The 15,956-nt window shown below is 45.6% G+C and overlaps 1 protein-coding gene across 1 annotated transcript in view; it reads right to left on the reverse strand.

Moving 5' to 3' along the window:
* NFATC2 (nuclear factor of activated T-cells, cytoplasmic, calcineurin-dependent 2) overlaps positions 1-15,591 on the reverse strand; it is a 50,443-nt gene extending 34,852 nt beyond the window's left edge. Inside the window, exons 1-2 of the mRNA XM_009893492.1 lie at positions 15,371-15,591; positions 13,829-13,997 (exon numbers count right to left, since the gene is read on the reverse strand). Coding sequence (XP_009891794.1) covers positions 13,829-13,997; positions 15,371-15,531 — 330 coding nt within the window. The 5' untranslated portion in view covers positions 15,532-15,591. The remainder of the gene's footprint in view (positions 1-13,828; positions 13,998-15,370) is intronic.
* Between the last annotated feature and the right edge of the window lie 365 nt (positions 15,592-15,956).

The following is a 15,956-nucleotide window of genomic DNA, read 5'->3' on the forward strand; positions in this document are numbered from 1 at the left end:
CTGGAACGGAGGAAAACAGATAATAAATCACAAAAGATGATTTGCCCCCAGTGAGCACAGCCAGTAGCAGCTGTAACAGAACTGGCTATGCACACAGTTTGTAATACTGGCCACCTTTAAAAGTAATTTTAAGTGGTGTTTCTGCTCATATATAGAATGAGTTCCCAAGTTAAAATTATTCATGGTCTTCTAATAATATGTACATCTGTGGGTGTGTGTCTGTATAAGCATATACAGACTTAAAGAGGAGAGGAATTGATTGTCTGTTCATATGGCAATGTTTGTATCATCTGCTGGATGAGGGGGTATAAAACACATAGTAAAAGACCTTCCGGTCCTCCAACGGGACCAGATTTTAAATCAATTGTTTGATCAATGGAAGAAAGTAACATAATTATTTGGTAATTTATGACATTATGGCAATGCTTTGGGATGACATCACTGTAAAATCAAAATAGCCTTATAAAATGCAAATACAAAGAGAAAAAAAAATCTGTAAGAGTCAAGCATCCAGGTTTCAAAGGCTGTGTCTTTATCTCGAGTTAATTGTTTACATTTAAGGGAAAATATAAGATCACTTACCATGAGCATTTCCATCTACTTTTCACTTGCTAAGAATGCATCAGGATGGCTTAGGAACAAAAAATGAAGATGGAGACAGCCCACAGAACTGCTCCAGCCACTCTAAAATCAGAGTTTCACACCCAGCTCTGCCACCAATTTACTACATAGCTTCAGTCAAGTCATATAACCTCTCTGTTTATCTGTAACCGGGGAACAGTGACACTAACCCTACATTGCAGGGACAGAAATGAGTTAATATTTTGTGCTGTATTTTTATACAGAAAAATTCGTTGTGACTTAGAATGAAAGAACACATCAAGGGTTTGTTTCAGATGTATCTCTCCTCAAAACTGAACTACAAGAGACTGTTAGTCTACTAGCATGTATCACTCCACTATGCTAGGAGCTGCTTTAAGATTTAAGCATAATGCTGACCTTTTCTTTGGCGGAGCAAAGAAGGAGCAAAAGTGACCCTTAAAGAACCCTACAGAGAGATGAAGACTTAAAACATTTTTTAAATAATAACTTTGAAATTCATTTTTTCCTCCCTTAGCAACAACTAAGCCACTCAAAAGTCTCCGTTTTGCAGTCCTACCCTTCTGCTCATCACACGCGAAGGGAGAGGGCAGCTCGCCCAGCAGTCGCCCCAGGGGAGGGCACAAAGCCCTCCAGAGACCAGAACAGAGGACCAGCCCCACACCAAGGTGTTCCCTTACTCTTCTTTCCATGAAGAAAACTAAATCATCCAGATTTCAGTTTCAAGAGAGTGAGAATTGAGAAAGATTTATGAATACAGAACTCTGGGAGGAAATATTTTTGTGTATTATAAGGTGACCCATTCACAATAAAACTCCCCCAAACTGTATACAGATCGAGCTGGAAAAAACCCAACTCCTTTGAGTCACATTTGCCACACGGGGAAAGAGAAGCCAGACATGATGTGTACCTTTCCATACTCTATTTTGGGATTTTAAGATCCTATTTCTTTCAGTTGAAAGATTTTTCTTAAACTTTGCTTTTGCATAACTCTTATAATATTAACATAGCCAGACATGGGCTGGTCTGTGACCTGAGGAAATGCAAAGCACTTTGGCAGATAAACAAATAACATCATTCAGAAAACAAGGAGACTTTTCTTGTTTGGTTTGCTGCTATGATTGAGTTTCTAAACAAAATGGAAATGTGTGGCATGATTAAAATCATCAGCTCGCCTCTGCATAAATAAAATTCATTCATTCTGCACCCCACCCATGGATCAATACCAGTCAAATTTAGGAGAGGGGGGTATTTAAGTGCCATGTTTAGGAAGGCACGTGTGTAATTCTGCATGCAGATGAGCCTTTAGCTGCTGGGTATCAGCAGTCCTGTTACCTGCCTGAACACAATTCCTGTGAGGGTACCGGCAACCCCAGCCATCCAGAACGCACATTAGCCATATGAAACAGCAAATTTTTTTTTCCCGCGGTATTTCAAAACTCAGGTCTTCTTACAAACTGAGCCCCCAGCTCTAAATACACAAGCACTTAGAGCAGAGGTTTGAAATTCAAATCTAGATCAGTCCCTACCCCAGTGTTAAGACGAACCAAACCCTGCGTTTGCGCAGTTGACATTGCCTCTGGCTGTGGGGATTTAAAAACACAGGTTCCCCTTTTCTGTGCTCCATGAATAGCAAATCTCTTTGCACAAATGAAGCCTGCAACACTGCTTAGCTATGCTGTCTGGTAACTGAGTGATAAACTGACAGCAGAGTCAGAAGGAAAGGCGAATTCCTTAAAGATTCTGCAGATGGTCACCTATAGATACAACATATGCATATACAGAGGGAATTTAGCCAAACCTTTGGAATTTAGATCTTTGAATCCTGGACACATTTACTGGCATTTATATATTAGTATATTTTATAGAGATTTATATTACTGGCAAGAGGAAGGAGGATTCCCGGGAGATAAGTGCAATAACTTTTTTATTCCTAAATGGGGAAGCCAGGGCAGAGAGCTGCAGTGATTTTCTGGGTCCCGCAGGGGACGAGCAGCCAAAGTGCAGTGAGACCCCGAGGTCCCCATCCCCCTGTGCTCTGTCCTGCGGAAGGAGGGGGCCAACCTCGGTCTGCAAGTGGCACAAACACAAAGTAACATCGCTCACCAGCCGCAGCACCTCGGTTTCCACTTGTATTGCATGCTCCTGCCTTTGCCTTTTTCATTGATGGGTTTCAGAGCCAAATTTTCTTGGGGATTTCTAGTTTGCATGTTGCACATCTGAAAGTCTGCATGCAAACAGCGATGGGCTTTGCGAGACAAAAGCAGGAGCATCTGCAAATCTCACGGGCACCTTTGAAGAGCACCAGAGAGAATGTTGCCCTGTGTGATACAGACGCCGATTGCCTTAGAGAGTAGAAGGGAATAATTTGTTTCCCATTCACCCCAACAGAGCTTTGCTTGTCAGGAATTTAGGTCTTTCTCCCCTGGGAGGTATAAAGCTGCATCTTTAAAGCTGATTGCACATATCTTCCTGTCTAGACAACGCAAGCTACTGCCAGAAGGAAAGTATAAAATTGGGGAATGAATTCACTAGTCTTGGTGATTTTATTTGCTTGAAAGTAATCAGCTCTCTTGGTTGTTTCAGCTCACTGTAACATGAGGCTTAGTCCATTAACTGCTGCATATTACTCGCTATCTCCCCATGGAAGTCACTCCAGCTTCCCCCCGAACAGGGTGTGCATGTGTGTGGTCAGCTTTGAGAACAGCGCCGGGGTGATTCCGCTGGACCTTCCCGGGCCGGTAATGAAAAGTGGGAAAACAGAGCTCAACTGGCAACATTTAATTAGAAGCAAATACAAAGCCGCGTGAGAAATCGCTTCCTCCTACTGCTTCCCTTTTCCTGCTGTACACAAGAAGATAAGAAAGCACTGAGAGGCTCGCCAGGACCAGCACGCGGTTGCGGCACCGGCTGCCCTGGGATGGAGCCCCAGCTCGCCCAACGCCCACCTTCCTCTACAAACAGCGAGAGGCTGCCCAGTTAAAGCTGTCTCTCAAAGCTTTTGACACCACAAACAACTCCCCTGTTCCGACTCCTCATCAGCCCCAAGGCTGTTCTCCGTGCCAGCAAGCGTTTTCAGACACTCCACAGCGGACAAGAGGAAGATGTGTTTGTCGGAATAGCCCCAGCTTGGCACAACGTTTCTGTCGCGCCTATTCAGCTCCCTTCCTGGTGGAAGCAACTTTGCATCTTGGATTTGATCGCTAATTCTCATTATTAATACCCTGCGACTGCAGCAGTTTCAAGGGTTTTTTTGGGGAGGGTCTTTACTCAACAATACTCCTACCAAGATGGAAAATTTCACCGCATTGTCTCAGGGAGAGTGGCATATCAATAGCTGTCAGCAATTAAGACAAAGACCTCATCCAGACACCGTATCATGTAGCGGCTTGCCTGCCTGCTTCGCTTAGAGCTGACATTGAGCAACAAAGTTGAATCTTGTCACATGTTTTTGTTCAATTTAATGTACTTGGGACACAGCAAAAGAACGCAAACCAGAAGGAAATCTCTGCCTTGGTTCTTCTTGCTCCTTACTGAAGCAGTCTAAAAAGCCCTCCGAAGATAAGCCTTTGAACATCTGATTCTGCTAATAAAGAGTTTTTATTATACTCAATTTTAAGTGTTTCTTATTTTGGTGACAATTTTGTCAAAATTCCAAGTACTGAATCACATTTGCTCTGCTGGTCCTTACAGTAAATGACAACCAGACTCCCAGCGTCTAACTGGGATTTCTGCTTTCATATGGGGTTAAAATAAAGGTCTGGGACAGAGACGGCAGCTGTTGGGGGATTTTGTTTCTGACCCTGACATTACATTGTAAGCAATGTAAGCAAGTTGTTCCCTCTCTGTGCCTCAGTTTCCCTACCCCTATAAAGAGCTGCTCCTCTTTTCAAGATGCTTTGACTATCTCAGCTGAAAGTTTAAAAGAAGAGGCAGTGTGCATCTGACTACCGCACATGTACAGATGTGGGGATTTGGAGATCAGATTTTCATAGCTGGGTGAAAATATGTTTTTCCTACTAAGAAAACCAGCTGTGTAATTAAAGAGCTTCCATGCACATTCGTGATAAAAGGTTTAAACTTCCCCCAGCATGACAAAACTCCCTCTGCCACAAGTAAATGAGAGGGCGCAAATCTGCTGATTTTGGTAGAATCACACTGGGGGGGGGGGGGTTTCTTGGCACAGGGCTCTGCCACTGGTTAGCAAAGTTGTTCCCTTGCCGGCTGTCAGAGGCACTGTGGGAACCAGCCTCAGCCCAGCTGGAGCAGAATGGAGGGTGGGAAGCAAAGATGCTGTCTTATCACCTAACCTCACCTAACCTCGCAGCTCCCTCTGCCGCAGCCAGTTCACCCTGCCCGGCAGACAGGTGAGGCGGCGATGCTTCAGGTGCAGTCCCGGGAACACCATGCTGTGCGACCGAGATGTGGCACGAAGCTTGAGAGCAACCATGCTGAGAAGGGAAAAGATGGGACAGCGGTAGCAGCAACAGCATCTTGGAGTTACGTGGTTCGGCCTGAGATGACCGATTCGATTGCACTGAACTAAATCCCCAGAGTGAAGCCCTCTGCCAGGGCTTAGTGCCGGGCCTCCTGCGAGGTGGGTTTGGGGTCCAGGAACCATGGCCTTCGCTCAGGCACTGGCTATTTGACTGAACGTCAGCCAAATTTTGGAAAGGAACTTGGCCAAAAAGCATTTTTGGAAAAAAGAAAAAAAAAGAAAGGAAAACAAAAAAGAAGAAATAAAAGCAAGTCCCAGGAGCCTCTCTCCTCCCCAATTTCTTTCTCATGCTGAAACCCACAACATGAGGCAAGCTCAGAGAGAGAATAACCCAGGTCTGCTGGAAACATCAGGGTTTCAACAGCTGCTTCAGAATGAAATAGAAACCCTAGAAAATTTTCACCAAGCAGCAGCAGGCAGGAGGAGTCCAGTCCCTTTCCCCCCAAAGAGCCATTCGCCCAGCGAGCACGATGCTCCCCCCGGACATGGCAGACCCAGGTGCAAGTCTTCACTTGGTGCAGGGCTCTTCCAGTTCAATAGACATTGGTCTTGAGAGAGGAACGGAGGAACTAGAGGCTTAGCTGGATGGTGAAGCCCGTGAACAGAGAGCTCAGATGTGAGTTTACAGGACACTGTCCACCCTGGGTGAACTATTCCTGCGGACACTTGAGCGCACCCTGAACAGGATGAGTTACGCAGGCATTACTGCTCTGCTGGAAGCATCCACATTCATGGCTAACAGACATAAATTTGAACTCTGGTTTACTGCGCACTGACTCCCCCATGTACAGGGAGATCATACATGAAAGAGTAGCCTAGATCTTGCATCTGCCTAATCCAGTCATATTCCTAATCCAAGGAATAACCCAGTCTGCCTGTATCCCACAGGCATCACACTCAAACCCTCCTTCCCCTCACCTCTGCCAAAATTACTTTCTATCAAAAGCAATGTATTTTGAATTAGGCTCAAAAGTTTCATGGACAATTTCTCATTCATCTCTAGCTCAAAACAGATTGGCCCATGGGAAAATCCCGCTGCTCCCTCGAGGTATCTGGTTCACTGATCATCTGCCCTGCACCCCTGCACCCCAGCTGCATCCCAACTGGACCATGGAGCCATCCTGCCTGTCCTCTTAGGGGTGAGCTGCACTTGCTCAGCCATCACATCTGGGTGACAGCGTCCCTTTCACACAGGGGGATGCAGACCCAGTTTAAAGACTTTAAGTAACAAAGGATGCAACTTATCTCTGATTTAATTCTCCCAGTAGCTAATTATCCTCACTGTTATCCAGCAGTTCTCTTCTTGCATTAGTCAGAGAAAGCATACAGGTCAGCTCTTCCTCTAATCTTGGTTTATTACAGATCATATTTGATAATCTCTGTTTTTCAGTCCAGCCTTGCATCTAAACAAGAGTAAATTTCAAGCTCATTTGTGTTTTCCTACACTGCTTTTGATTTATCTAGCAATTTCATTTCCTTGGTGGCTCCACTGAGCTTTCAGAGAGACAGACCTAAAGGTACAGCCACGCTACCAGTACGCTAGCAGTGCGGTGGGAGGGGTACTGACTGACCTACCCTACATTTGATGAGATATTAGTTTTGAAGAGAGTTTCCCAGATTTACCCAAAATCTGCATTTTCAGAATTGCACATCTATCCCTGCAATAGCACATGTAACGACACTAAATATATCTGCGACCGAACGGCTCAAAGCTCAAGAGGCACCTACGGTCATCGCAGTTGTGCAAACGAGCCCAGCAGTCCTGCAGGTAAATCGGGCATGAAACATGCAGTTTGTCATACGCTGTTCCGCAGTTGAGGGCAGAAATCCCTGCAAGAGCCAAAAGCTGCCGAGAGCCTGTGTGAGGCTCCTGCTCACAAGAACAGGGAAGTGAAGACCACAACAATGGTACAAAGATGTTGCACAGCCCGAGCCCAGCACAGCCACGGAAGTACAAACATGCAGGGCTTTGTCCTGGACCTCCGACTTCCCCAAACAGGGGTAGTTGAAAAGATGGGCAGAAAAGGACAAACTCAACTCCTCCAATGTGCCCTCAACGGTAAATCTTCTGGGCAGGCTGGTTTGGGTTCCAGCAGGAGCACATCTCCAACCTAGCCCTACTTGTGAGAGTGTGAATCATGGTATCAAGCTGTGATTTGGTTTTGAGTTTCCATCAAAGGTTCTGGTTTCACTAATACACAAAGGAATTAGTTGAATGTTGGAAGTCACATACAGTTAGAAGTCAGTGCCCTATGGGAAGCCTCAGCTAGAAAACAATGTCTCCTTTGACTTAGAAACCACAAGAAAACACATACAGCAAAGTTCACATATAAAAGGAAAAGTGGAACATACGGTTGTTATTGTAAAGCAGCTCCTGTGTGCTCCATTAACAACTACCATTCCAGCTTCATTTTAAGCAAAAGAAAAAAAAAAAAAAAGGCAGTGAAAGTCACCCAAATTTTAAAAGTTAAAACCCAGGGAAAGCTGGGCCAGCTGTGCTGAGGAGGAGCCCCTCTCCATACAGCTTTCCCGCATTACAGAGGAGAAGTGAGGAGGAGACCAGCACACGTGGGCACGCAGTATGAGCTGTGATGGGTCGGCGGTACCCTGCTGACCTCCCTGGTGATTTTAGGATAGTGGCAGCAGGCAGGGACTGAAGTCTCAGTCCCCTTGAGACATCTCCCCCTCCTGCTGTGGGTGGAGATGGGGAAGGAGGAATCCCTGATGCTCTGACTTGAAGGAACTATTCCCTCCTCCCTCCCAGCCCTGTTACTCATTTTAACCCACCGCCTTTGACTAAACGAAGATCCCAGAACTCAGCAGCAGCCGAGACGGGTCACGAGGATGTTGCCTGAGGGGGACCATGGCTGTGGTGGGGACAGAGAGCTGCCACCCATCAGTGCACGTTGGCTGGGGAGCCTGTGCGAGCCGCGGACCGAGCCCCACGGCTGAGGAGGACCTGAGCACCGGGCTCCCGCTGCCCGGGGACGTGCCCAAACCACCAAGCTGGCACCTAAAGGCAGGAGGCAGTGGCCCCACCAGCCACCCGGGCTGCTCTCCACAAAGGTCCCCAACAATGCTCACCCAACAGCGGCTCAGCGCCCTTCTGCCCGAGCATCCAAAACCTCCAGCTGCAGGACGGGGCAGACTTTCTGGCTGAAGAGTGAGTTTTTCCCCACCCCGAGTCGGGGACCACTGATGCGCGGTGTGCTCTGGGCAAGGTGCTGCCTTGGAAAACTGGGGCCTGAGTGACCAACATCCTCAGCTGCTTTCAAACCCTGTAGCCTGGGGTTGTGCTGAACGGATTCAATTATCTGACACAAGCAGTGGAAAAAAGCAGGTTTGGTGATGAAGAACTGAGTTAATATTGCAGTAGAAGTGAGACACAAAGAGAGACACACAAAGGAATTACTGATTACTTATAGGCTGGTTTTCATTCATAAGTACTTAAGCCTTTTGTAAAGATAAATTAGAGAAGCTATATATCAGGGGAAGGATTTGCTAAAATGGCAATAAAAAAACAACAACAAAAAACCTCCAAACCCAAAATGCCAGTTATGCACACTCCTTTGAGAAAATGACTACATGACTCTGCTGAAAAGCCATGTAAAAAAACAGGTTCCCCAAGGATTGTTTACAGCAAGGTAAGTCCAAACCACACAGATGCTTGGGGAAAAAAATAGAAATAACAAGAAAAAAAAAAAAAGAAAGGAAGAGGCTTATATTCACTCTTTGACCCCAAGACTTAACTGAGTTCTCATAAACAGATTTTTAACAAAATAATACACCTCAGCCTCTCTACAGTCCATGGCAGATGCACATCTGAAATTGATGCCCTGTGTCACTGCTCTCAATTATGTGAGATGAATGCAGCAGCAAATCACCCATTTATCTGGCACCCGTTACCTCCAAGGGCCCCAGAGGGCTTCAGAATGTGGGAAGATTATAATGTGAAATGGGTTTGTCTCATTTATACCCATGAGCTGTGACATGTGTAAATGAAGCCTCTTCTAATGAAACAAGTACAGATCAGCTATCTGGAGTATGTGAACAATCGTTTACATAAATCAACTGCTCACCTTCCCTAAAAGCTTTTCCTTTCCGTTCCACTTCCCTTGAGGGAAGGACAACGGTTCTACTTAGAATTCCCTGAAATATCACCTAATCGTGTGAAACATCATTTCCATCTTGAAAAAATATCTGGCTTTATGCAAAGCAGCAGGACAAAACCAGAACCACTAAGTTTAATGAATATCTTCCAAATAGTATTTTTATGGCTTTTAAGGAACCACAAACTCTCCTTGACCATGGCATGAAGCTCATCCAGACCCAACCTTTGCTACTGAAAAGGCCTTTCCTTCTCAACACTGCCTCAAACAGTTCAAAGACAGGAGAACTTTTGCTGAAGAACTGCAAATGTCTCACCCTGAAACAGAGAGGTTCTTATCACCACATTTTCCTGTGGGCAGTAGAAGACAGACACCTATGCCAGCATCCAGTATTACTCAAGTGCTACCACATGTTCTGTTTCCCCTTGACAACAGGATAACAAGCAAAGCCAACAACCCAAAAAATTTAATTTCCCCTAAGAGGTGGGAGTTCCTAGAAGGATTATTGAAAACAATACCAGGAGAAGTCTCAAGGAATCTCTCCTATCCCAAAGCAGAACTCAAATACATCCATGTCCTTCTTAGCAGATGTTTGCCTAAAAGCATGCAAAGGAGGAGATTTTTACCCCTCTGGGCAGGGTGTGTTGTGATGGGGTGAACTTGGAGAGAGCTAGGTTTGCGTTTGGATTGTCACCTCTACCCCAATTACATCCATAAGCTCTTCGCACAGAAGCAGTCGCTGGCTTTCCTAAGGGATAGCCTCTTCCCAAGCCTTGACTGGAGCAGTTGGGTACAAATAAGCAGTCGCCCCTCAACATCAGTGAAAAAGAGTTGGAAAGGAGGGAAACGATCGTGTCTACCCCTCCTCTGCAGTCTCAGTGACTGGATGGACCTGGTGGGTGCATACAAACCAGCTCTGTCCTTGCTACGCAGGATCTCCTCGCTGTTCTCAGTGACTTAACATCTAGGGGATACTCACACTGGCATTCGACATACATCCCTAAAACAGAAGCCCAGGTTTCTCTACAGTTAATAGCAAGCTGTAGTCTCCTCCCAAGAGTGACTCAGAGCACCTAAACTGGGAGCCTACACTTCTCCATGTGACTCTAGATGGTCTCTGAAGTTAGGTGGTGTGAACACTACACGAGATGCACGGCTTGTCTCCTCCTCCCAAAGGCAGATGAAGTAAATGCCCTCTTCAGCGTGGCCCATCTAGCCAGAGGTTTTGATTAACCAGCCTCTTCTCCTGCCACACTTGGAGCGCACAACTGGTGCAGAGTCTTGTGCACAAACTCTCGGGGCTAGACATGTGAAGAAGAGGAAGCAGCATCAGAAAGATAAACCACAAGATAAGGCCTGGAGGATATGAGATCTGCTGGTCTGTAGCTTCAGAGCACCCAAAAGAAGAAACTTGCATGCAAAATGGAGTTTTCAAAAAACAAATATTGCAGGCCAACATCATGCTGCAAAAACTAGCCAACACCTCTTCCTCCAGAAGGTTCAGCTGATAATTAGTCGTGCAGAGGGTTAATTTAATGGGAAATTAGAAAATTCAGAAAAAAATTTTAAACTCCATTATATTTTAGAAAAGGTAATCAAAATAGTGGAATAGCAGTCTATTGAAAGTGGCTGTATACTTCAGCAAAAAACCCACCGCTTCGGTGGGCCACTCCCACTCAGGGCAAGCTTGGCTTCTTAGTATTTAAGTCCAACAGTTTGAGAGGCAGCACTGAATTAAAAAAATTACTGTGGAGAGGTCCTAGTGCTCCACAAAATTCCTAAGGGCAGTGTGTTCCAGTCTGTCATCTGAAAAGTGCTGTGTCCCCCCAGCTCCCGGTCTGCAGCCTGCAGGGCACCCCAGCCCTGTCACCCCGGGGGTGACACTGCCATTCCTGCTCCGGGGCCGAACACAGATAGCACTTGTTGAAAACTAATTTAATTTCCTTACAACCAGCTGCCTTTAACTCATGCAAACTTTCCTCAACACAGCATCTACCTTTTAAAAATCTCTCCTGTTTCATTTTCTCCATTTCTGTACCGTTTGCATCTGACAAGAACACGAAAGTTAAAATTCACTGAGGGGAAAAAGAAAAAAAAAAACAACCTTGAAGCCAAATAAATGTCATAAATGAAAGCTTTGGATTTTACTGGCCTTCCCGAGTTTCAGATGTCATAAACCATACAGGTGCAACTATCTCATTGCTCTGCACCCATATGAACCTTGTTATGTTAAAGCGAACACAAATCCAACAAACACTCCCAGGTTTATAATAAACCTTCATAAAGAAACTGTCCATATTTTCCCCATATGCAGGCACAGCTGTGCAAAGGCACATCTGCTTGGGAAACTAACATGGATCTATGAATTTATAGTTTAAGATCCTTAAGCTTGATGGCAAATTATGATAAAACAAGGAATATCAGTTCCTGTCTCCAACAGAAAATACAAATCCCTCTTTGATTGATATTGATTACAGGAAGGAAACAAAGCACTTATATTTCCCCATGTCATGAGAAACTCCTTTGCTGCAATAAACATCCGGTTGATAGGAATATCTTGGGAAGGTAAATGATACTATATTTGTAAGCAAACTGAGAAAAGAGCAAGTGCTGATTGGCCATGTAGTTCATACATCCATGTAGCTTCAAACACACCACAGCGGGCTATGAGTTTGTCAGATCCATCAACTAAAAAGATTGCAGATATTAAGGTATGTCAAATGTGATTGCCATTTATTATTATCCTGCACCCTTTACTCAAATATCCAGTCCATACATGTAAGTCCAGCTCAAGCAAAGTAAACAAATTCATTGATTCGATAATTTATGGCTTGATTTTAAAAGCGGGCGAGCCTGCAGGGGAATATCTAACATATGTCTGAAGTTAAGCACAAACCAACCCAGTGAAATTAGTGGTATCGATCACATGCTTAAAATTAAGCATAAACTTTAATATTTTCCTGGTCCGTGCTTGCCATAACAACTCCTGAGTATAAGAGGAACACCTGTAGGACGGACCCCAACTTTGCCTCATGAAAGCTGCCGCCGTGGCTGCTCCGTGCAGTTGCCGTAGCTCATTACCAGCAACATCGCCCCAACACCTCACAACCCTGACCAAACGCCTGGCTGAGATGAGGAGGAAATGAGTGAGAAGATTAATGTGGCCCCCAATGGCTCCAGTGCAGCTACTCAGCCGTTATTTTACCTTACCCTTTGAAAAGTAAAGGAGAAGCCCTTCACCCTCCACAACAGAATAATGGTTCAGCTCATCCACCCCTCTGGCCAGCAAAGGGCCAAATTTTGCTCCCTCCATCACTGGCGGCTTGGGTCCTGTTCACTGGTTTCAGCAGGGTAGCTTCCCTTCTCACAAATGTAGCTAGGACCAGCGCTGGACTCTTTAGGGCAATATAAATGATACTTCAAAAGAGATATAAAATTATGTTTCTGTAGTGACATCGGCCCAAATCATGAGGGAGCTCCTGCCTAAACTCATTCACCCTTTTTAATGCTGTATTTACAGCTTAATATAGGCGAAACTTTTTAGCTCCGTAATTATCTTGCCCTGCTGCCTCCTTATCACACGGCTACTACCACTAGTACAGGTTTCCCTGCGGTGGTGTACACCCAGGACAACAGAAGGCAGTGGTACCACAGATGACAAGCAGAACTGCAGGCAAGGTGGGACACGGCATCAGCAGGTTACATATCAACCAGGCACTAGATTGAAACGGAGGTACTGAGCACCTGAATTACAACGTGGGTGAAATTCTCTGACCTAAACTTTAATGGGCTTAAAATTAGAAGTTCTACCAGGTAGCCAGAGGACAGAAAAAAAAAAAGAAAAAATAAGGATAAAGGAAAAAGCAAATGCATGAAAGACATTCCTAGCAAAAGGCAGCTGTTAACTCTGGGGAAACTCCAGTTTAACGTCCACACCTTCCTAATCCAACTCCCATCGAGGTTAATGAAGGTTGCTTTGCCTTTCTTTAAACCTCAAGTGAACGTGTAGGGGTCATGTACAGTCTGGCTCTTCGGGAGAGGAGCCGAGGCTGGATACAGCCAGAAACACAGGCAGCAACTCTGCCGCATGGGCTCTCTCTGCGGGGACCGGGGGGGGCACAGCGCCAACACCCTCACTCACCGCTGGCAGGAGGACACGGTACTGCAGATCTAACGCGATCTGCTAGTTATTTCAAATCTCAGTTTGGGAGGTCACTGAGCTACACTGAGTTTGAAAGCCAGGCTTGATGTCTGTACATTTTGAACCTCACAAAAAGCCCTCGTTTACACAGAAGAGTCGGTTCTCAAGACAAAATGGGCTCAGCTGGGATTCAGGACAGCTGGGCAGCTTATGACAGAGTTGGGTCACAGGAGGTTAACATATAGCCCAGAAAAGGTGGCAAATGTTTCCCTAGGTTTCTGACCTTTCACAAGCTAATCCAAACCAACTTTCCTAACATCCAGGACTTCGCCACAGCTTCAACTTCAGCTGCTTTATGCACATCTATAAGCACACCCAGGTTCACATGCTCCCCTCTTGCAGGGTCAGCCACCAGCAAGACTTTCAAAAATGAACTCACCCCCGACTTTTCCTCTACAGAGTTGTTCTCCAGTCCCTTACCTGGACGACGGGGTGGCCTCCGGTCGGCGCCTTGACAGCCCCTCGGCTCCCCTCCGTCTCGTAGTGCGCCCGGTGGTGGGGCTTCGGCTGTACCTCGATCCGCAGCTCGTAGGAGCCAGACTGGCTGGGGGGGGGGCACTCGAGGGGCGGGAGCGACTGGACGGGCAAACTAGGCAGAGAGAGAGATCACACCAGCTGAAACTCTTTAGCACTTGATTTCTCAAAGCCCTGGTCCTTTCTTCCTCCAAATGCCCCACCAGGGCTGCTCTCACCAAAACGTTTTGGAGTCTGCTATTAACATCAACAAGAATATGCTGTCCTGCTCATGTTTGATTACAAACTTTGCTGAACTTCAGGACAAACACAGTAATTTCTGTAGGCCCATGTCCTTGCAGAAGAGAATAGAATATTCCTATTTCTTAAACAGATGTATCTGTAGCAATCATATTTTTTCAGAGATCCCCCTCTTTTATATAGCTTTTGCTGTGCTTCTTAAACTTTGATCACAGAACATATATTGTGAAATATTAGCTCCATTTACCATTACTTACCAGTGGCATAAATTTATAACATTTATGATTCCCATAAATATTAGAACGCACACAAATAAAATGCTAAATATTCTTACCTGATACTAGTTTTCCTGTTATCAAAATACACGAGGCTTTATAACACGAGATTAACACATCGAAATGTACAACTAGAGCTCGCACAGGACTTGTAAACAACTCTTACTTTGTTAGTACAAACTGCTGCCAGGACCAATCTAACAAGCCACGGAAAGTCCCAGCCCATGTTCTACCACTCGCAATTTGTGTTTAGCAGGTCAGGAGCAGCACGGGATAACGTCAGCGTGAGGACAACCTTGCTGCCGAGCGGGATGGCAGGGGCCATCCCCTGACGGGGCACCAGCGGTAACTGCAAGTGGAGTCACGCGTTTGGCAACCTCCACACTGGCAGATGTGCACCGCTCAGGGTCCAGACCTGCCTGTGCCAGCGCCAGACAATGGAGGGAGTTGGTGGGGGTAGCGCCAACAACTGAGATTTGGGTTAAATGACAATTAACAAATTAACAACCAACAATAAGTCACTTGGGGTTGACCGAATGCTCGGTCTGACTTGGAGCAGCGTGTTCTATTTTGAATCAGGAAATATTTAAAGTATTTTCATTCTTGATGGAAATTTGTAAGCGAGACATTCCCTGAATTTAGAAAAGCAAACCAACCACTTTCTTTAAAAGCTGCAGGATGGAACAAGAGTGTTTAGCCTTTGTCAAAGGCTGCTTGCAATCTGCTTTTGGACAAATAATTTGGAAAATTGAATTTGTCGTATGCTGTGCTATCAATTAACCACTTTGATGACGTTTCTTTCCAAGATTTTTTCAACTCTTGGAATCATAATGGTGCTGCCCGTGCTGCCCCTGAGCATGTAGCTCGGGTCTGCAGCAGGATCTGCCCAAGGAAACACCACCTAGGGATCACTATGCATGACAGAGGGCATCGTGCCATGAGAAAACACACAACCATGAGAAGCATTACATACCTGCAGATTGGTATTGCAGGCACCAGTTGCTTTGTCCAGGATGGAGGTACCAACAAAATTGATTCTGGGGCTGAGTTTCTCCTGTCCTCCTGCTCGCAAGGCCCGTGGAAGTCAACAGTCTGAAAGACGTGACATGGAATGCTGTTTTTGTGGGAAGGCATTGACGAAGGATCAGGACTGGTTTTCCAAATTTTCGTGGGAACACCACAGGAAGGATCTGTAGGAAGGCTGTTCATAGCATCCATGGAAAGAGAAGCGCTGGGCAACTGCGTGTAAGTAACTGAAGAGTTGTCTTCTCTCAAAGGGATGCGAGGAGAGGATTGTGGAGAGGGGGTCCTTGACTGTCGTGGAGAAGTGGAAGGCAGCTGAGTACTGTAGAGCTCAGTGCAAGAGTACCTCCGTTTTGCACCTGGTGATGAAGACCTTGAGTTGGGACAGGGTGATGGTGAATGTCGTCCCAAGCAGGTTTCCTCCGTGATGCTTGTTCGTGGTGACATTATTGGAGAGGTTCTAGGAGAATAATGAGTATGGATGTTTTGAAACTGTGGACAAAGGTCATCACTAGGACCATTATTTGGTGAAACAC

The sequence above is a fragment of the Charadrius vociferus genome, unplaced genomic scaffold, assembly GCF_000708025.1.
Source record: "Charadrius vociferus isolate BGI_N301 unplaced genomic scaffold, ASM70802v2 scaffold259, whole genome shotgun sequence".
Taxonomy (NCBI): Eukaryota; Metazoa; Chordata; class Aves; order Charadriiformes; family Charadriidae; genus Charadrius; species Charadrius vociferus.